The sequence below is a fragment of the Rhinatrema bivittatum genome, chromosome 3 (assembly GCF_901001135.1).
Source record: "Rhinatrema bivittatum chromosome 3, aRhiBiv1.1, whole genome shotgun sequence".
Taxonomy (NCBI): domain Eukaryota; kingdom Metazoa; phylum Chordata; class Amphibia; order Gymnophiona; family Rhinatrematidae; genus Rhinatrema; species Rhinatrema bivittatum.
This window is the reverse complement of record NC_042617.1, coordinates 112,161,143-112,182,466: the sequence shown is the minus strand read 5'-3', so window position 1 is coordinate 112,182,466 and position 21,324 is coordinate 112,161,143. Positions and strand designations below refer to the sequence as shown.

The 21,324-nt window shown below is 47.8% G+C and overlaps 1 protein-coding gene across 5 annotated transcripts in view; it reads left to right on the top strand.

Moving 5' to 3' along the window:
• LOC115087006 overlaps positions 1-21,324 on the top strand; it is a 326,242-nt gene that overhangs the window by 88,168 nt on the left and 216,750 nt on the right. For 3 of the 5 annotated variants that reach the window (XM_029593593.1, XM_029593595.1, XM_029593596.1), the window contains 2 exons: positions 8,697-8,827; positions 20,467-20,633. In XM_029593593.1, the coding sequence (XP_029449453.1) occupies positions 8,697-8,827; positions 20,467-20,633 (298 nt within the window). Of the gene's footprint in view, positions 1-8,696; positions 8,828-8,888; positions 8,968-20,466; positions 20,634-21,324 lie in introns of those variants that run through there. The other 2 variants (XM_029593597.1, XM_029593598.1) reach the window with 2 other exon arrangements.

The window sequence follows — 21,324 nt, the reverse complement described above, 5'->3', positions numbered from 1 at the left end:
CTGCCACCGCTGCCATCAAAGCCTGCTTCCATGAACGCAGAGAGATGCCACAGATACGCCGCAGACACTGCTGCTCCTTCACTCTCTCTGCTGAATTCCTTAGGAGGGTATGCGTGCGTCACTTGCTAATTTAAAGGGACCGTGCCGGGAAAAGCCCTGTGGCCCCTGAGAATGACATCATGAGGCCTTAGCCTTTAAAATGTTTTGCTTGCCTTCAGTCCTTGCTTTGGCAACAGGTCAACCTGTTGCCAGTAGTGTGAGTTGCCAGCGTCTTTGTTCCTGCATCTCCAGTACCAGCTTGCCCTTGTCTCCAGTTCCAGTGTGTCTTCATCTCTAGTTCCAGCTTGTCTCTGTTCCAGTTCCTGACTTCAGCTTCTGTCCCTGTAGTCAGTCTTCAGCTCTGGCAGTCTTCGTCTTCATCTCCAGCAGCCTCTGAGGTCCTTATCTTCTCATCAGTCCTTCTGGTTGCTTCTTCAGTGTGCTTCTCCTGCTTGTTCTGCTCCTTGCCTGCCTGCCCAGCTTGTCCATATCTCCTTTACCCTTCTGACAGATATTGGATATTGACCTCGGCCTGACTCCTGGACCAGTCTAGCTGCCATCTGCCTCCGATCATAGCCTGCCACCGGATACACCTTGCCTTCTCCTGTTCCAGGAGGGAACAGGAGGCGAAAGTGGGCTGGTAAAGGCGTGCTCCAGTCGGTCTGCTGCCTCGTCCAGATCTGCCTGCTGACAGTGGGGTCCTGCAGGGCTCTACCCTGCAGGTAGCGTCAATTTTGCCTCCGCCTAAGGGTCCTCGCTTGCAACAGACTGCCAGAGGCTCTGAAAGGTAATGTACTTTCTTTTTTGAAAAATGACTCCCGGAGGCGATCGACCTTGATGTCTCAGTGAGTCCTATCATATACAACTAGAGCACTGAGTAGGGCTGTTAAAAGAAAATAATAATTGCCCAAGATCAGTTGTTGCCAGGATTTTAAATTGGCAGATAAAGCCAAAATCCTTATACTTATAGAGCTAAGGGAAAGAGCTAAGGGAATGGTGGAATATGATGGGACTAGAATAATGCTTTTTAACGATTTCTCAGTGTGGGTAGCAGCCCAAAGAAAAAAGCTTTTGGCGACATGCACGGAGCTATATAAGATGGAGATTCGCTTCACTGTTTTGAATCCTACTAAGCTGAGGGACCAGTATGATGGCAAGACACAGTTCCTGCTTAACAAAGAGCAATTACATGAACAATTTACACTAATGTTTGTTAATCTTGGCCTTAACATATATAACAACATTTTTTTGGTAGTTAGCACACTGGAGGTGACTCTGTGGTGCATTCTTGCTCTCCCTAGTCTTCAAAATCTGTGGGCCTAAGCATGAGATATGCAGGCCTTCTGCGGAATGACAGAGGGAGACCATGTATCACAATGTGCTAGTCTTACTGTTTGTGGTGTGGAGATGTGCATCATATAGATTGCGAGCTCTTATACCCCTAAATAGACTTCCTTGTGTATTTCTCTTCTCGGAAGACACATGGAGAGTTCACTTATGAGAATGCTGTCTAGGTGCGACGGAGTGGAAGCATTTCTCGGCTGAGAGCCGTCAGAGCTAAGGCAGCAAGTGCTTTGTTAAGATTTTTGTTGAAGGTATGGACCCTTGGACCAAGGTGGAGTTTGCACAACATGCAGGGAAGAGCCCTGCAGGTCCCCGCTGTTTGCTAGCAGAGTCGGATGAGGGAAAGGCCCAGCTGGAGCTTTGATTATACCAGCTCTCATTCCCCTTAGATTAAGTTCTCGGGTACCGGGGCCAGCAGGATAGGTAGGGCAGGAGGGCAGTGGCAGGCAAAATTAGGGAATAACTAGTAATCAGATGGCAGGTTGTGGCAGGCAGAGATCAAGCAGAGTCCAAGAAGTGGGCTGAAGTCAATACCAGGAAATCTGTCCAAGGGAAGGTGGGACAGATAGATAGGGCAGGAGGGCATGGAGCTGTTGTGCCCATCTGTCGCAGATGGCTGCGCCCTCTCTGTCTTACCTCTTTTTTCTCTCTCTCTCCTCTCCTCTGGGAAAGATGGCTGCCTCCGCTTCACTTTGCTGACCTCTCCGGCATCCCCGGACCGGCATGGGCGATTGTGTTTGCCATGTTCCTTAAGGCCTCCTAGGGCACGCGCATGTGCGTCGCCCTTCCTTTTGAATACGTCATGGCAGGAACCTCGGGGGCATCCCCACCGCATGACGTCACTACCTCCGGGTACTTAGCCTCCGATCTCCAACACTGCTACGAGTTAGCAAGGATTCCGGACCAGCTAATTTCGACCGCTTCTGCGACGCTCGCTCAGAGTACCTACTTCTACAACCCTACGGGGCTACGCTGATTCCAGGACGCTCTGGGTACCCGCTCCTCGGGGACCCTTCCACTCCTACCTACCCTCCAGGGTTTCTTGCTCAGCAAAGATACTCAAGACACCCGCTCCTCGGGGGTCTTGCTTTCTTCTATTTCTCTCCAGGTACCCTGCTTAGAAGGACGCATAGGTACTCGCTCCTCCTTGTCCACTCCTGACTACTTCCTGGGTTACCTGCTCCTCAAGGACCACGGCATCAGCGTTTGGCCTGCCTCGCTTCCTTTACTACTGCGGAAGCTATATCCTCGGCAGCATTAACCGGCCTTGTGAGTACCTCATTCTTCAGTCTCTCTACCTTGTCTCACCACTGAGCATATTCTCGGCGTACTCTGCCCTGCGGACCACTACTGGATCTGTCATCGCTGTCTACATCCTCTGGGACTGGGTTCTCAGCCTACCTCGCTCTGCGAACCACTATCGGACTCTTCGCTTCCCAGCATCAGGTGACATCTACTCTGCACTTGTATCACCAGTGCCTGGACTGAACATTATCATCGGAGACTACTCTGTGGCTGAGAAGAGCTGCCCTCTCCTCAGGCATCGCTCTATTGCTGTACAATAAAGCTTCCTTCTTTCTTGTGTTGCTTACTAGAGAGTCTAGCCTATTGCTGTGGTTCCCCAAGGGGCCCCTCCCCATGGGAGGAGTCATCGACACAGCAACCAGGGGTCCACAACCATGCCACAAACACAACAGGAGCAACAGGGGGAGAGGCAGCGAGACATGGAACACGGAAGGGCTGACCACAAGAACTGAAGAGGACCTGAAGATGAAGACCACTGGAACGGAGGACAAGATAAAGGCCAGGAACTGAAAACAATGAAGACCAGGAACTGTAGAAAATGAAGACCAGAAATTGAAATCAATGAAACCCAGGAACGTGGAATGCAGGAGGATTGCTGAGTAATTCACACTACAAGCTATAGGAGACCTGTTGCTGAGGTGAGGATTGAAGAAACACAGGGGCCTTTTTTGTCCTGACACTCTTGGCCACAATGGGTGAGCTGTAGGATGGCCCAATCTATTTGGGGACAGTATCGTTAGAGCCAGCGTAATCCCAAAACAATGGGATGGATGGATCTGGCATGGAAGCTAATTTCTTCTTGATGGAGAAGACTGGTACAGAGTGTCAGAGGTATAGAAGACAAGATGATCTGGTCCAGAAGGGGGTCTCCATAGATGGATGAAATTATCAGAGGCATGGTCAGTTACATGTTGGGAATCCGTAATTGCTCCAAAGTTCCTTCATGATGAAGTTCCCCGCAGAACCAGAATCCATGAAGGCCTGAGTGGGGAAGGTTAGAAGGCTCACCTTTAAAGTCGGGGGGAGCAGTAGTTGGAGAGTTGGAATGGTAAGGCCTAGGGTGATCTCCTGAACAGACCTTAGGCGTTGGTGTTTCCTGGCTTTAATGGGCACTTGGCTAGCATATGGCCTTTGCCCACACAATATAGGCACAGGCCTAGTTGCCGACAGCGGAGTCTCTCCTCTGGGGACAATCGAGTTTGTCCCAATTGCATGGGTTCTTCAGGAGAATCGCCAATAGGAGGGACAGGTACTGGAGGCAAAGCCAGGCGCTGGAACCGGGGTGTCAGCATAATGGTCTGCAAGGGGGTGGAGCCTCTTTCGCTTGCTGCTGGAGGCAGAGGTCGATCTTACCCATCAGGTCGATGAGCCTTTCCAAGAATGTGGGAAGTTCATCTTTAATCCTAGAGGACACGCCTTCCAGAACTATGGCGAGGAGACCTCCCACCATTTGAGCTTGTTTCCAGGGTCTGAAATTCAATGGCATATTCAGATAGTGTTCTTGTGTCTTGGTGGAGTTGAATACCAATTCTTTCAATGGCACCCAATGATTTATGAGGGATTCCTATCAGAATTAAATTGAACCACAATTGAAACCCTCTTCTCCCAAAACTTTTTTGTGATAAAAATTTTTTTTTCTTGAATGTTAGTTTAAATGCTTCACCCTGGATGGGGGCTATCAGTATTATATAAATTGTGGCAAACGTTTTGTTAAGAGGGTTTCAATTGTGGTTCAATTTAATTCTTGGTGGAGTTGAAGACATTCTGAGTCCATGGTGGCCAGTTGGCTTGGTTCCTCGAAAACCATTTTGAAAACAGTTGTGAACTGCTGCAGGTCCTGTAACAATTGGTCAGAATGCTCCCAGAGGGGAGAAGACTAAGCCAGGACCTTGCCATCCAGGAGAGAGAGGATGTATGTGATCTTAACTATGACCTGTATGTCATTTAAGAAAAGCGATTCCTGTAGAGAGAAATGCATGTAGCATTGGTTTAGGAAACCACAGCACCCAGCCAGTTGATACCAAGATACTGAGGTGGAGCCAGCAGCTATGGTATCAGTTGGCTGGATACTGTGGGTACTAGCGGAGCAGGCGGTGAGAACAGTGAAGCCGCAGCAATATCTAATCATGTAGAGAGCCATTCCATGGATGCCACCAGGAGTTCCAGAAACGTCTGCCGCTCCTGTATCTTAAGTGCAGGACCCGGGATGGCCTGCAAAGTTGTGGGGTCCGCCAAGTCCATGGCGTTGGCAATCTGTTGAAGACATTTCTAATTGGGACGTTGTATAAAGTAAAATATTTTATTTGTAATGTTTACGCACCAGAAATTTACTCCCCAGAATTCTTTGCATCTTTGATAACTATTATTCTTAGCTATCTCGATTATGTACTGATCATGGGAGGACTTTAATATGGTGGCAGACAATAGAGACTAAAGAGATCTAGGTGTCATAGTGGATAACACATTGAAATCGTCGGTTCAGTGTGCTGCGGCAGTCAAAAAAGCAAACAGAATGTTGGGAATTATTAGAAAGGGGATGGTGAATAAAACGGAAAATGTCATAATGCCTCTGTATCGCTCCATGGTGAGACCGCACCTTGAATACTGTGTACAATTCTGGTCGCCGCAGCTCAAAAAAGATATAATTGCGATGGAGAAGGTACAGAGAAGGGCTACCAAATGATAAGGGGAATGGAACAACTCCCCTATGAGGAAAGACTAAAGAGTTTAGGACTTTTCAGCTTGGAGAAGAGACGACTGAGAGGGGATATGATAGAGGTGTTTAAAATCATGAGAGTTCTAGAATGGGTAGATGTGAATCGGTTATTTACTCTTTCGGATAGTAGAAAGACGCTCCATGAAGTTAGCATGGGGCACATTTAAAACTAATCGGAGAAAGTTCTTTTTTACTCAACACACAATTAAACTCTGGAATTTGTTGCCAGAGGATGTGGTTAGTGCAGTTAGTATAGCTGTGTTTAAAAAAGGATTGGCTAAGTTCTTGGAGGAGAAGTCCATTACCTGCTATTAAGTTCACCTAGAGAATAGCCACTGCCATTAGCAATGGTAACATGGAATAGACTTAGTTTTTGGGTACTTGCCAGGTTCTTGTGGCCTGGATTGGCCACTGTTGGAAGCAGGATGCTGGGCTTGATGGACCCTTGGTCTGACCCAGTATGGCATTTTCTTATGTTCTTATGTTCTTTTCATTCCAAAGACTGATGTTCTCTCTAATCTCCTTGCCTATTCTTTCTGTTGCCATTTGACTATCTGTGATCTTCCTTTCTATCATGAAATCATTTGTTATCTTTCTGTTCTTATCATAATGTTGTCTAAGCCTCTGTGATGATTTTCCGTCTTCAGTCCTTTGTTTATTTCAGTCGCCACATTGGCATGTTCAGCAGTTAAGGTATGTTTTTAACTGCTTATTGCAGGGGTGGTCAACTCCAGTCCTCAAGAGTCACAAATAGGCCATGTTTTCAGGAAATCCACAATGAATACGCATGAGATAGATTTGCATGCACTGCCTCCACTGTATGCAAATCTATCTCATGAATATTAATTGTGGATATCCTGAAAACCTTGTCTGTTTGGCTCTGGAGGACTAGAGTTAACCACCCCTGGCTTATTGAAATAGAAATGTAATTTTCTTTTGACTGTGATATAATCCCCTGCCTGGACACAAAATGTGAGGCGTATCCGATGTCTGTTATAGAGCTGAGCAGTCTTTCATTAAAATTGTGGTCAATCAATGGTGCAGTAGACCAGGCAGAGAAGCAAGGGCTATATTCCTCAACTGGCCTGGGAAACCTAACCTCACAGGTCTCCCCTTTTTGAATCCCTCCGACTTCTATCCTCAATCTCTTATTCTATTACTCACTTCTGAAAACATGCCCACACCTTGAGTTAAAATAGGGTCTCACATACCAATATTTCATCAACAAAACAGAACTTTTACTTCTGGGGTTTCCAGCAGTCAGAAATATGCAAAATAGTAAGAGATATTAAAAGACACTGATTTAAACAGGAGTTCACAGGCATCCACAGCAAGGCTGCAGCTTTAGCAACTTCAAAATAAATCTTAACCAACTATGTGTTAGGATCTGTGTGTTAGTGTGTATGTGGACCCTTTGGTCGAGGTGACAGATGGAACTGCCCGAAGGGGCGGACCCCCATGGGCCTCACCGTCGAGGAGGCGAGATCTCAGCTGATGGGTGTATGACAGCTTGGAGAGAAAGAACGGTCCAGAGAGGCAAGCCAGGGTACACCAGGCCAGGGGCTTTTATGAGGATGAGAGCAGTGCCCGAGGAGCGGGGAATGCCCTGAAGGATATAGTCTTTTGAGAAGGAGTTCTTACTGCTGTACAGTGGTGGCCACAAGGGCACTACCGGAGAGCAACCTCCATGAAGTCTTGGTAGTGGTCCTCGAAGCGGGGTATACCATAGGGAGTCCTCTGTGTAATCACATTTGTGGTCCGCGAAGCGGGGTATGCCATAAGAAGTCCTCTGTGTAATTATGGTAGTGGTCTGCGAGGCGGGGTACACCGTGGGAAGTCCTCTGAAGTAGTACTCAAAGTAATGAAGAAGCAAGGAGGTTCCGGGGAGGACCACCGGAACTGAAGCAGGAGAAAATCCAGGCGACGGCCCTCCGAGGAGCGGATAGCCAAGAGATGGAGGGGGCCCCCGAGGAGTGGGTACCCAGGAAGTCTCACGCCACGGAAGCAGGAACCAGAACGACGTCCAACGGAGAGAAGGATTCTGGAGAATGAACTCGTTGCCAAGTCGTAGGTGCTCTGGTGCTGCGTGTCTAAATACCCGAGTTGAGTGACGTCATCCGAGGAGGACGCCCCCGAGGCTTGCGCAATGACATTGTTAAAGTTAACCCGGGAGCGCGTGCACCCAGGGAACCCCAAGGCCAAGATGGAGGTCGGCAGCATCCAGCTGCCTCGGGATGCCCAGGAATGGAGGGAGGAGGGCTGATGCAAGCTGGTGGAGGCCGCGATTTCCACAGCGGAGCCAATGCAGGGAAAAGAGAGGTGAGCAGCATGGGTTGCAGGCATCGGCGACCACGGGGCACAACATTGTGTTACCCACAATAAGCACAACAGTTTTATTTACATCAGGACTCATTCATTTCATACTGGGTAATGCCTCTCATTACCTCAGATAACTGTATTCTTGACTCCTTGCATCTCTATCAGGCATTAACTAGAGATTTCCCCAGTATCCCCTGCTGTCACCCCTCATCTTCTAGGACTTCTACTGACAATGAGACCTCCAAACATTCTTTGACCTTTATGACTCAGGTTCAGTTTCTGATTGTTTCCCCAGTGGGGAGAAATATCTCTCCAGCTTTATTCTTTCCCATTGAGAGGGGAAAGTCCCTGCAGAGGCATTTACCTAGGGAGAGACAACCTAGGCAGCTGGTAGACCTCCACAACTCCTCACATGAAAGTTTGAACACTGTTTTATATAGTCCAAATAATATCCCATAGCGGGCCTTTTTTTTCTGACTTAAAGGAGACACACACCAGTAGAACTCAATAATCCTTCTACCCAGAACCTTCCCATTCTTTAACATACACAATGTTCATTTACCATTCACTGTGCCTCTAGTGGCTGCTCACAGTAATTGTCTTATCAGTATTTTCCTAATCCAAATATTCAAAACATTATGAAACCATCTACAACACCCCAGGAACAACTCAAGGGCCTCCCCCACCCAGATTCTCTCCCAGGCCACATTCCAGTGACTCAGATCCCATTTTGGGGGCCTATCATAAAATAGAATGTAGTTTAACATAGAGGGACTAATTTACTAAGCCTTTACTACCATTCTGTGTCTCTGGGAAAAAAGTTTAGTAGAGAAGGCCCATAATTTGAATAGAATATTTGCAATAAAAATTCAACTATGAGAATTAATTTATAGTACAGTATATAAAACACTGCTACAAAAACAAATTGTAAAAAGGTGAAATTTAAATAATCAATTTATGTTTTTGTTCCTAGGTGTATCAGGTAATTGTCACTCGTCTCCAGCTACCATGTTTTATTAGTTTCACTAATAACATGGACCAGATAGAATATGAGTGCCCAGTTTCTCTGACAGCACTTTACAGGCCTGTTTCAATCAGAGGAAGGTGAGGTAGACTACCTCTTCATATTGTTTTGTAATTCTGACATCGATTATATTGTAGGGATTCAGAAAAATCAAAACATCTCTTTGCTGGTTATTCACTCTTACATGCTATAAGATGGACTTTGCCCTATTTCTATGCAGGTATGTAGTTCAGTATGTGATAATCTGTACATTTCATAGCATTCAGATAGGTTAATCCACACCAGTGGGTAATGCATCTCTACCAGCAGATGGAGACGGAGCAAAGATGACGCCACAGTATATATACCCCTGCACTGACATCAGCATGCCAGTATTCCCCATCTCCAGCAGATGGTGGACATTCATCTCCTTACTGGGGATTGTTAAGAAAAAAAATTTAGAAGGAGAAAGAAGAAGGAAAATTAATTTGCCCCGCTCTCCTGTGGTGATACCTTATGGTCCCTCTCTCAGTCAGGTTTTCCCGAGGTGACATCTGCAGATCCCTCCTTCAGTAGAGTGCCTCAGTCTGGTAGCTGGTTTTTCAGCGTGGACTTAGCGGTAGAGAGACAAACAGCTGAGAGGCTAGCAGGTGCAGGAAGATGAGCGCAGCAGTGAAGGCCTTTGCCCTCTCCCCCCGCAGCTGGAGACTGACTCTGTACTTGGCCAGGATGGACTGAGCTCAGGTAAAGAGTAAATATATAAAAAAAATAAGAAAAGGAGTTAATTTTAGGGATTCCATTCCCCTTCTGGTCTCTGAGCTCGACGCGCCGATCTGACATCCGTTCCCGTCTCCAGGGGAGCTTGAGGAGTCATGGCAGTATGGTGGGTTGTACTATCATAAGAAAATGGAGGTAATTCAATAAACATTATACCATGTCTGAATCCAATTAAATCTAATGCTTTATTATCCAGATTACAATGGACCTATGTGAAACATGATCATTAAAAATCACCCAATACAAACTTCTCTTTTACTTCTCACACCATTCATATCCATACCACACTTCCATGCTTTACCCCGACATCATCATACTCACATTCACACTAAAACATACTCTCCATAACACATAAAACTAAAGGCTTTAACATACTAAGATTTAACAATAGTTACATTGCCTTATAAACATCTACTTATTTCCTTGTGTATTTCTAAACAAATACAATGAATCAGTATACTTTACAACCAAACATTCCCTTATATTGAGTCCAGTTCGTTCAATATTTTAAACAGATCTTCCAAACCCAATCCAGTGTTTCTCTGATATATTCTTCAATATGATCCGACGAGAGCCTCGTTTCCCACTGTACTCCAGGGCTTCTTCAGGGACTTCACTTGCAAACAATTTTTTCAATGTACTGATTCACGTATCCATAGATCCTGTATATACATTCATATCGGATTTACCCATACTTCTTTCATCCGAATCATTTAAACCAGGTTGCACTCTTCACATACTGGATCTTCATGCTCTGTATCGCAACTTCAATTACCTACAGCTACCCGTTCACGGCGTTCCCCAAACAGTTAGTTGTATTCCATAAATCTTATCAATTTTCGCCAAATTATTCAATGTTATTTAAAGAAAACGTCTTCAAGATACACGTTTTTGGAGGGTATGCACATGTTGTTTGCCTGAGTATGGTGGGTTGAGCATCTTTTATGCCCCACTCTCAGACTTTACTTAGATATAGCATGGTAGGACACAGCAGCGTTTGCGCACTTTTCTATGCACATGCCTGCTGCGAAACAGTGTCTGATGGTTTGCGCTTGTGCGCCCCGGTGTGCACTCAGGTGGACACTCATGTTGGCGCCCACCTAGACCGTGTATTGACGACAATGTTTTCTTTAAATAACATTGAATAATTTGGCAAAAATTGATAAGATTTATGGAATACAACTAACTGTTTGGGGAACGCCGTGAACGGGTAGCTGTAGGTAATTGAAGTTGCGATACACGCCCCCAGCATTCCCCATCGCCCACATCTCCTCCGAACAAACCTATGTAGCTAGGCTATGGCAAGTTAACTCCAGAGGAACGCCGGCGACGCCTATAGTCCGGGCTATGCCTCTACTGTGGGGAGGCCGGCCACATCTTGTCCTCGTGCCCGGTGTGTCCGGGAAACTCCAAGGCCTAGGCTTGACGCATCCCGCTCCCTCTCTTATGCTTCCTGTAACCATCCAGGTATCCAACCAGGACTTCCAGATGCTGGCCCTAGTGGACTCCGGGGCCGGGGACAATTTTATTATGCGGCAACTGGTCACACATCTCTGGATTCCCACCTACTCCACCCTTGCTCCGTTCGTCCTCTTGTCTATCCAAGGGGAACCCTTGCCGGGCCAAGTCTCCCATATCACCGCTCCAGTCAAACTCCATACGGGCGCCTTGCACAAGGAGGTCCTGACTTTCTTTGTCATCGAGAAGGTGATCCACCCTATCATCCTGGGCCTTCCCTGGCTTCAAAAAACTCCCCCCCATTTCAACTGGACGACCTTCCAGCTCTCCCGATGGGGGAACTCCTGTCACGAATCTTGTCTGAAACTGAACCTCCACCAGCCCTGGCTGACGACCAACCTCCTTCCTCTGGGGCTCCTGTCTCCGTATGCATCCTTCCTAGACATGTTCTCCAAAGAAGGTGCAGATTCTCTTCTGCTCCATCGTCGGTACGACTGCGTCATAAACCTTCCCGGGACCGAACCTCCTCGGGGTCGAGTCTACCCCTTATCTCAAGCAGAAACCAAAGCCATGTCAGACTATTTACGAGAGAAACTGGCCAAAGGCTTTATCCGTCCCTTTAACTCTTCCGCAGGAGTGGGGTCCTTCTTCGTGGCCAAAAAGGATGGCTAACTCCGCCCTTGTATTGACTATAGAGGTCTCAACACCATCTCATGGAAGGATCATTATTCCTTGCCTCTTATTTCAGAATTATTCGACCGCCTACTGGGGGCTCGGATTTTCTCCAAATTGTACCTACGCAGGGCTTGTAACCTTATTCGTATCTGGGCAGGAGACGAATGGAAAACAGCCTTTAACACACGTGACGGGCACTACGAATACCGGGTTATTCCGTTTCGCCTCTGCAATGCCCCAGCTGTGTTTCAAAACATGATGAATGAGGTTTTCCGCGACCTCTTATACAAATGTGTGGTAGTCTATTTGGATAACATCTTAGTCTTCTCCAAAGACCTCCCTACTCATCGCCGGGAAGTTGCCCGAGTGCTCCAATGGCTTCGCGATCACCAACTCTTTGCTAAGCTCGAGAAATGTTCATTTAAAAGAGAGAGTCTACCCTTTTTAGGGTATATCGTCTCACGCCATAGTTTCTATATGGACCTGGAAAAGTTGAAGAGTATTCTTCGAGCGGTTCAATGATTTCTTGGATTCGCGAGCTACTATCGTACATTTATTCAGAACTTCGCCAAATTCGTGGCTCCTATAACTACCTTGACCCGTAAGGGCGCCACTCCTAAGCAATGGCCCCTGGAAGCCATCACCATTTTTCAGTCCTTAAAGTCCGCATTCCTCTGAGTGCCTTGCTTACGACATCCGGATCCTCAGCGCCCCTTCGTGCTTGAAGTTGACGCGTCCTCCAAAGGAGTAGGGGCAGTCCTAAGCCAACATGCCTCTACTGGATCTCTCCACCCATGTTCCTTTTCGAAACAGTTTTTTCCAGCGGAACGAAACTATGGAATCGGGGACAAAAAACTGCTGGCGATCAAGCTCGCTTTTGAGGAGAGGCGTCCCTGGTTGGAGGGAGCCCAGTTTCCCATAACTGTTTACATGGATCATAAAAACCTAAAATACCTCCAGCAAGCTCAGCGATTGAATCTTCGCCAAGCCCAGTGGGCGCTGATTTTTACTCAGTTCGACTTCACTTTACGCTACCACCCTGCTGCTAAGAACATCAAAGCGAACGCTTTTTCCCACACTTTTTCGCCCGAGGACGTCGTCGAACCACCACGTTATATCATTGATCCTGCCCACATCCTTCTTTCTGCCACCACTACCGTGCCGCTAGGGAAAACCGTGGTTCCCCGCCGACTACGCAACAAAATCCTTAGCTGGGCCCACGACTCCCACACGGCAGAGCACCCTGGACGAACCTGCACCCTAAGCTCTGTCTTGCAATTTTACTGGTGGCCCACAGTAACGATAGACATCCAACACTATGTTGACTCCTGTCAAGTGTGCGCACAACAAAAACCCCTGACAGACTCTACCTGGGGCCTACTACAACCTTTACCGGCTCCCGCTGAACTGTGGTCACACATTGCCACGGACTTCATCGTGGACTTACCCTCTTTGGAAGGTAAGATAGTCATCTGGACTGTAGTGGACTGTTTTTCCAAGATGGTGCACTTCGTCGCCCTACCCAGACTACCCTCAGAGCCACAACTGGCACAGCATTTCGTTCAACATATCTTCCGGCTTCACGGCCTCCCGAAACATTGTCCACTACTGGCAGTCTCTGGGCAAAAAATTCAATATTTCCCTGGATTTCACTATAGTATACCACCCACAGGGCAACGGGCAGGCAGAAAGGACCAACTGGACCCTGAAACAGTTCCTTCGAAGCTACGTTAACTTGCAACAGAAAGACTGGGCCTCCCTACTTCCGTGGGCTGAATTTGCCCTGAACTCCCACATCTCCACCACTACTAAAACTTCCCCTTTCCTGTTGGTCTATGGTCGGCAGCCTCTCCCTCCGCTAACTCTACCCTTGTCAGTTCCTTCTCCTGCAGCTCAGCTAACGGCCGGGGAGTTACATCGTCTTTGGGAACAGACCCAGTTGCTCATACAAAAAGCAGGCCAAAGATCCAAGAAGACGGTGCATGCTCATCGGAGACTCGCTCCTCATTTCCAAACTGGGGAGAAGGTTTTGCTCAGCACTAAAAACATTGCTTGAAGCTTCCATCAATGCGCTTGGCGCCTCGCTATATCGGCTCCTTTCCGATACTCCGTGAACATGGGCCCGTCACCTATCAATTAGACCTACCTCCTACCCTCAGGATCCATAACTCCTTTCACGCTTCCCTTCTGAAGCCCTTGGTGCTAACTTGGCTTGCTCGAACTCCTCCCAAACCTCAACCTTTAAGTGCTGAGATAAAGTACGTCTACCAGGTTCATGACGTTCTGGACTTCAGGAAATGAGGTTGAAGATGTGAATATCTCCTAATCTGGGAGGGTTTCGGCCAGGAAGAGAACACTTGGGAGCCCGCCTCCAATATATTAGATAAAAACCTGCTTGAGCAGTTCCATCTCTTCCATCCAAGAAAACCCAAACCTCTGGGGAGGGGCCCTAGAGAGGGGGGTACTGTTAAGCTTACCACTGACCGGCTGCGCCACCCCCGCTCGCCACGGCTCTCAGCTGCACGCAGCTGGCTGCCTGCCTCAGTGCCTCTCCTGAGCATCCCGGGCCCTCCTCCAGTGACGTCAGACTGCCGCAGGCCCAAGGAACGCTGCTGTCCTCCCGGCCTGCAGCCTGCTGGGCCTGCCCTATAGGCGCGTGTGACCAGGGATCCCTCTTAAAGGGACAGGCATGGGAAATGCCTGGAGGCATTGGTTGATGATGTCATTTCTCCTGGCCTATTTAGGCCCACTCCACCTGCTCCTCCCCGACTTGGCAACAGGTCTGCTTCACCTTGGTGGAATCTTCAGAGCTTCTTGGTGCTCCGTGTCTTGTTCCAGCCTCGAGTCCTGTCCCAGCATTCCGAGTCCTCTTCCTGCACCAGCTCCTATCCCTTGGCCCCTGTGGACGAATCTTCTGGCTTCTGACCATGGACCGGCTTCCGACGACTCTCTGGCTTTTGACCATGGACCGGCTTCCGACGACTCTCAGGCTTCTGACCTTGGACCGACTCCCGACGACACTCTGGCTTCTGACCCTGGACCAGCTTTTGGCGACCCTCTGGCTTCCAACCTCGGACTGAACATCGATCATTCTACTGTCTTCACATGGGCCCACCTAAGACCAGCCGGCCCCATGCACCCAAAGACTCAACCCGCGGGGAACGGGGTTGGTATTGGTGAAGCTCCAGCTGGCCCCTGCATCAGTTGAGCTTTGCCTCCTGATGGTGGGGACCTGCGGGGGTTCACCTTCTCAGGTAGCGCCAACTCCCCCTCCGGCAATGGGTCCACATTTTCGCCCATTAGCGCAACACCTTATCAGTTTCGAGCGCTACCTTTCGCCTTGCCCACCGCACCCAGAACCTTCTCCAAAATCATGATGGTGGCAGTGGCAGTATTGAGAAAGGATGGTATTCTGGTCCACCTGTACTTAGACGATTGGCTAATTCAGGCTAAGAGTATAAAAGAAAGTCTTCAGGTCTCGCGCAAGGTGATCTGCTTGCTACAGGAGCTAGTTTGGGTGCTGAACTTGGCCAAGAGCAATCTGCAGCCATCCCAGGTACTGGAGTATCTAGGTGTTCATTTTGACACGAAGCAAGTCAGCATGTTCCTACCGGAGAGCCGCATTCAAAAACTGATGATGCAGGTGAAGCTATTGACAGAAACAGTACGCCCAAAGGTATGGTCTTACCTACAGGTGCTTGGGTTGATGGCAGCTTCCCTAGAGGTAGTTCCATGGGCAAGGATGCATATGCGTCCTCTTCAGCGCACAGTGCTTGCACATTGGAGTCCACTGTGTCAGGACTACTCGATACGGCTTCACTTATGAGTGGAGATCCGCATCTAAGTGTAGTGGTAGTTGCAAGCGGATTATCTAAGGAAGGGTTTTCCCCTATGAACACCAGACTGGCTAGTACTCACGACAAATGCGAGCCTCCAGGGTTGGTGGGGGCTCACTGTCAGAGTTGACAGCACAGGGGCGCTGGAGCACAGACGATTCTCTCTGAGCATCAATCAGCTGGAAGTCCATGCCGTTCGGTTGGCATGCTTGTGATTCGTTGACCATTCACAGAGTCAAGCGCTCCGAATAGTGTCAGACAATGGAACAACAATGGCTTACATCAATCGCCAGGGAGGAACCAAGAGTCAGCAAGTGTGACAGGAAATAGCCCAACTCATGGAATGGGTGGAGAGTACATCTTCAGTAGATCTCAGCCTCACACATTGCAGGAAAAGACAATGTAAGAGCCGACTTTCTCAGCAGACAGAGTCTGGATCCAGGAGAATGGAAATTGTCAGTGTTGCAGCTCATAGTAGGCCTCTGGGGCCTTCCGTTTCTAGACTTGCTAGCGACATCACACAATGCAAAGGTTCCTTGTTTCTTCAGTCGCAATAGAGATCTGAAGTCTTTGGGCATCGATTTCCTCGTGCGGGAGTGGCCAGTAGGTAAGCTTCTATATGCCTTTCCCCTGTGGCCCATGTTGGGCAGAATGATTCAGATGATCGAGAGATACATGGGAAGGGTGCTTCTGGTGGTGCCAGATTGGCCCAGGAAGCCATGGTCTGCAGATCTTCTGAGAATCCTGGTGAACTCTCCTCTCCGATTACCGGTCAGCTGGGATCTGCTGCAGCAGGGGCCTATTCTGCACAAAGATCCAATTTGATTTTGCCTTACGGTATGGCCCTTGAGAGGTCTTGGTTGCTGAAGTGTGGATACTCCGCTGCTGTGAGTTCCACCTTGCTTCAGGTTTGAAAGTTCTCCACTTCCTTAGCCTATGTTCAGTTTGGTGTGAGGAACAAGGGGTCCATCCTCATTCAGTTAAAATCCTGCTCATTTTGGATTTTTTGCAGAATGGGTTGATTAAGGGTTTGGCCCTTAATTCCTTGAAGGTACAGGTGGCCTATTTCTGAGGTCAGGTGAATGGTGACTTCTTGTCGGCCCATCCGTATCTGGCCTGGTTCTTAAAAGGGGTGAAACATCTTCATCCTCCCTTGCAGTTGCCGGTGGCCTTGTGAAGTCTTAATCTGGTTCTGGATTTTTTGGTGGGTCCCACCTTTCGACCATTGCGGAGCCTCTCCTTAAGGTTACTTATCTTGAAGATAGTGTTTCTGGTGGCAATTTGTTCTGCACGTAGAGTTTCCGAATTGCAGGATTTCTCTTGCCAGGAACTATTTCTAGAAGTGACTCCGGGGACAGTACAACTGCAAACTGTTCCATCTTTTTTTGCAGAAGGTGGTTTCAGATTTTCACTTGAATCAATCAATTTCCCTGCCGACACTGGACAGGGCAAGAGATGTAGATGAATATCACTTGTTATGGATCTTGGAAGACAAGCGGCATATCATGAGGTATTTGGAGCTTTTTTAAACCTCTCAGGAATACAGATCAGCTGTTTATACTCCATGGTGGGAGTAAACAGGGTGAGTCAGCATCACGAGCTACAATAACCCACTGGATTAAAGAGGTTATCACAGTCATATATGTGGATGCTGAGCAGCCGTTGTCTAGTCAGGTTAGGGCTCATTCCATCAGGGCTCAGGCAGTGTCATGGTGTTACGACTGTCGCTGCCCAACCTCTCCACTCCGCCCACCTTACCTTTTTTGCGACTCCTCCCGCGGTTGATGGACGTCTGGCTGCTGCGGCATTTGCCTGCCGTCCTCTCAGCGTCCCCGGTCCGGCTTGGGCACTGCATCCCGCCATGTTGTCCAGGTACCATAGGGCGCGCGTGCCGCATGGCCCTGCTTCTTATTCTCTCTTTGGCGCGAACCTCAGGGGCATCCCCCTGTGATGACATCACGCATCCTGGATACATAAGACTACACTTTTTGCTAGCTAATCGAGTTAGCAAGGGGAATCCTTATGGATGGGATTCGCTCCTCGTACCTAGCTACTCTGCCTCTCCAACTTTTGGACTTTATCCTAACGGGGTACCCGTTCCTCAGGGGCCTCTCTCATTTCTTTCAGGTCGCTATCAGGAACCAGTACTCGCTTCTCAAGGGCCCATGTTCCCTGACTCGCTGCCTGAACGTATCGCTTCTGCTTGGAAGAAACCGCTGCCTACATCATCAGTGAGTTTACCAACTTTATTTCCTCAGAGCTGTTCCCTGGAACCAGGTACTCGCTCCTCGAGCGCCTGCCTCTATTCCAGCTTCTGTGTCACCTTCCGGGAGAAACTGCTGTGTGAGTAACTTTACCAACGGGGCTCTATACCAAAACTCTGTGTATGCTCCACTGTACTCACTATCTCAGTTTTCTCCACTACAGCACAGCCATAGAGGGAATCGCTGTTCCAGTATCCTGAGGAACCCTAGCCCAGCCGGGCTTCATCTCTACTCACTACTGCCACCTCTGGTGGCTTCTCAACTCTGTCTAATAAAAGATACTACTCTGAGCTGAGCCTGACCTGTGGCCCCTCACGGGACTTCCCCCCGTGGGCGTGGTCAGCTGCCACAGAGTCCAAGGGTCCACCCAAAACCTTACAAATAATAACACATGGGCAGAGAGTAGATTGTTGCCTCCCATCAAGAATTGTCGAGCTGCGACTTGGTCCCCCTTACTCACCTTTTCCAGGCATTACCATCTGGATGTGTAGGCCCGGTAAGATGCAATCTTCACATGTGCGGTGTTGATCGGACCGCAGGCAGCCTCCTGCCCTGTTTGGGAGTAGCTTTGATACATCCCATTGGTATGGATTAACCTGTCTGAATGCTAACAAAGGAGAAATTACTACTTACCTGATAATTTACTTTAATTAAGACAGGTTAATCCACCTTCCCAACCTTGGCTGCCAGATCTTGGTGCTATTGTCCTCCTGTGTGGCTGCGTTTCCAGTGATTACTGGTAAGTGTCAGATCCAGTCCCTAGACCCTCTTTGCCTGAGCTCAGTGTTTTCCTGTTAACTGTGTGCTTGAATGGTTGTCTGTAAATAGTTATGTTCATGTATTGTTTAGTTGTCCACTGTTAATTTTTGCAGTGGAGGGGTATATATTAGGGATGTGAATCTTTTTTGACGATTTAAAAAAATCGTCAGATATTTTTTAAATTGTCAAAAATCGTTAAGAGTCGCGATACAATAGAAATTCCCCCGATTTATCGTGAAAAATCGTAAATCGGGGGAGGGCGGGAAAACCGGCACACCAAAACAACCCCTAAACCCACCCCGACCCTATAAAACTAATCCCTTACCTTCCCCCACCCTCCCGAACCCCCCCAAACTTTTTACGAGTACCTGGTGGTCCAGTGGGGGCGTGGGGACCGATCTACCGCTCTCAGGCCATCGGCGCCATTTTGGCTGCCACTCAAAAATGGCGCCGATGGCCCGATAAAAAAAAACAACCCACCCGACCCTTTAAAAATCACCCCTTAGCTTCCCCCACCCTCCCGAGCCCCCCAAAACATTTTAAAATTACTTGGTGGTCTAGTGGTGGTCCCGGGAGCGATCTCCCGTTCTCGGGCCGTCGGCTGCCACTCAGAAAGATGGCGCCGATGACCCTTTGCCCTTACCATGTGACAGGGTATCCGTGCCATTGGCCGGCCCCTGTCACATGGTAGGAGCACTGGCTGGCCGGAGCCATCTTTAAAGATGGGTCCAGGAGCTGTCCAGGAGCGATCTCCTGGGCTTGGGCCATCGGCTGCCAGTAATCAAAATGGCACCGACCGCCCTTTGCCCTTACTATGTCACTGGGGTTGACCAATGGTAGCGGTAGCCCCTGTGACATAGTAAGGGCAGTTGGCTGCCAGTAATCAAAATGGCGCCGACTGCCCTTTGCCCTTACTATGTCACAGGGGCTACCGCTGCCATTGGTCAAACCCAGTGACATAGTAAGGGCAAAGGGCCGTCGGCGCCATTTTGATTACTGGCAGCCGACGGCCCAAGTCCAGGAGATTGCTCCCGGACCGCTCCTGGACCCCCGCTGGACCACCAGGGACTTTAGGCGGGTCTTGGGGGGTTCAGGAGGGTGGGGGGTTGTATTTAATTAATTTGGCAGGTCTCGGGGGGGGTTAGGAGGGTGGGTGTTGTTAATTAATTTAAAGGGTTGGGATGGGGTTTTTTTTGGGGGGGGGTTCCCACAGAAATAGAAAGACAAAAGTTTTCTGATCTGGAGAATGGACCGAAATGGCCCTCCCCAGACCCAAAAACAAAATGGGGAAAAAAAAAAAAGTTATGCACTCCCCTAATTTGCTCCATAAGACGCACAGACACCTGGGGACAGAGCCGGTTTAGCACAAATTTTTTTTTTTTTTAATTTTCGCCCTCTGAATCCTAGGTGTGTCTTATGGTCAGGTGCGTCTTATGGAGCGAAAAATACGGTAATTAGTAATTTCTCCATTTTTTACTCTTCTCTCAAGTCATTGATAGTACTCTAGTTCAAAATGTTTGATCTAATCTGAGGACATTTTATAGAAGTCAAGGCAGATTTTCAATGGTATATTTTGCAAGTAGGTGGCCACCACCACTATTAGAAAACTGAATTTTAAAGTAAAAAATTAAGCAAAAACAATTATACCTTAAAATGTTTTACCTCAGCTGCTTATTTGCAAATTCACAGCAGACATCCCTTGATTTTCCTGTGAGTATATGTCAACAAATATTCATTATAAAATCTTAACTTGGTTGGCAAACATAATAGTTAGCCAAAAATACTGAATCTGTCTAAAACTGTTTGCTTAAGAGAAGCAGATTTGTTAATAAACATACTATTTTTAACAGCTACAATTTAACAAGTTTCAGAGGGCTACCCTTGACATATATGCAGCCATGAAACCTTTGACATGTATGCAGAATGTACAATTGATTGTGTGGTAGACAGATTCCATTTTCTTGTTTGTAGTGATCCTAAGCACATATTTTCAGCACCATACATTGACTTATTAACAAGAAGATCAAAGGTTGACCCACTAGATGAGACTATCCTAGGAGAAAATTGGAGGGTTCCAGAATATCAATTGGACATGAAAATATCTGGAGCATCTGTTTACTGCTGTTATGCATATCGAGGTATGATTTCTTGGGATTTCCTTTGGTACCTCATGTATTAAATTGAAGTCATATAATGTATCTGATATTTTCCCTTAAGAATATTGCTATAAAGTAACACCTGGGCTGGGGTAAACTAGGTGCAAATGTTAAGCTATTTTTAACTTACCTGGACCATAAATATTTATAACCAGATAGACTTTGGTTTCTTCACCTTTTAATTCTTTTGGCAAGCAATGAAAGACTTTCATAGTGAGATTTCCTGGGTAACTTAGGTGACCCAGGTTGGCCACTGCTGGAGACAGGATGCTGGGCTTGATGGACTATTGGTATGACTCAACATTATATTCTTATGAAACCCAATGAATCTGAAAAGTACCACTGAAGAATTTGAAAATTAAGGTTACAACAATAATCCGCCCAAAATTAAAGTGTTCATAACAAATTACTGCCCAGGAGGGAAGGGTTAGGACGACCGTCATAGTTGGTGATTCGATTATTAGGAATGTAGATAGCTGGGTGGCTGGTGGGCGTGAGGATCGCCTGGTAACATGTCTACCTGGTGCGAAGGTGGCGGACCTCACGCGTCACCTAGATAGGATTTTAGACAGTGCTGGGGAGGAGCCGGCTGTCGTGGTACATGTGGGCACCAACGACATAGGAAAATGTGGGAGGGAGGTTCTGGAAGCCAAATTTAGGCTGTTAGGTATAA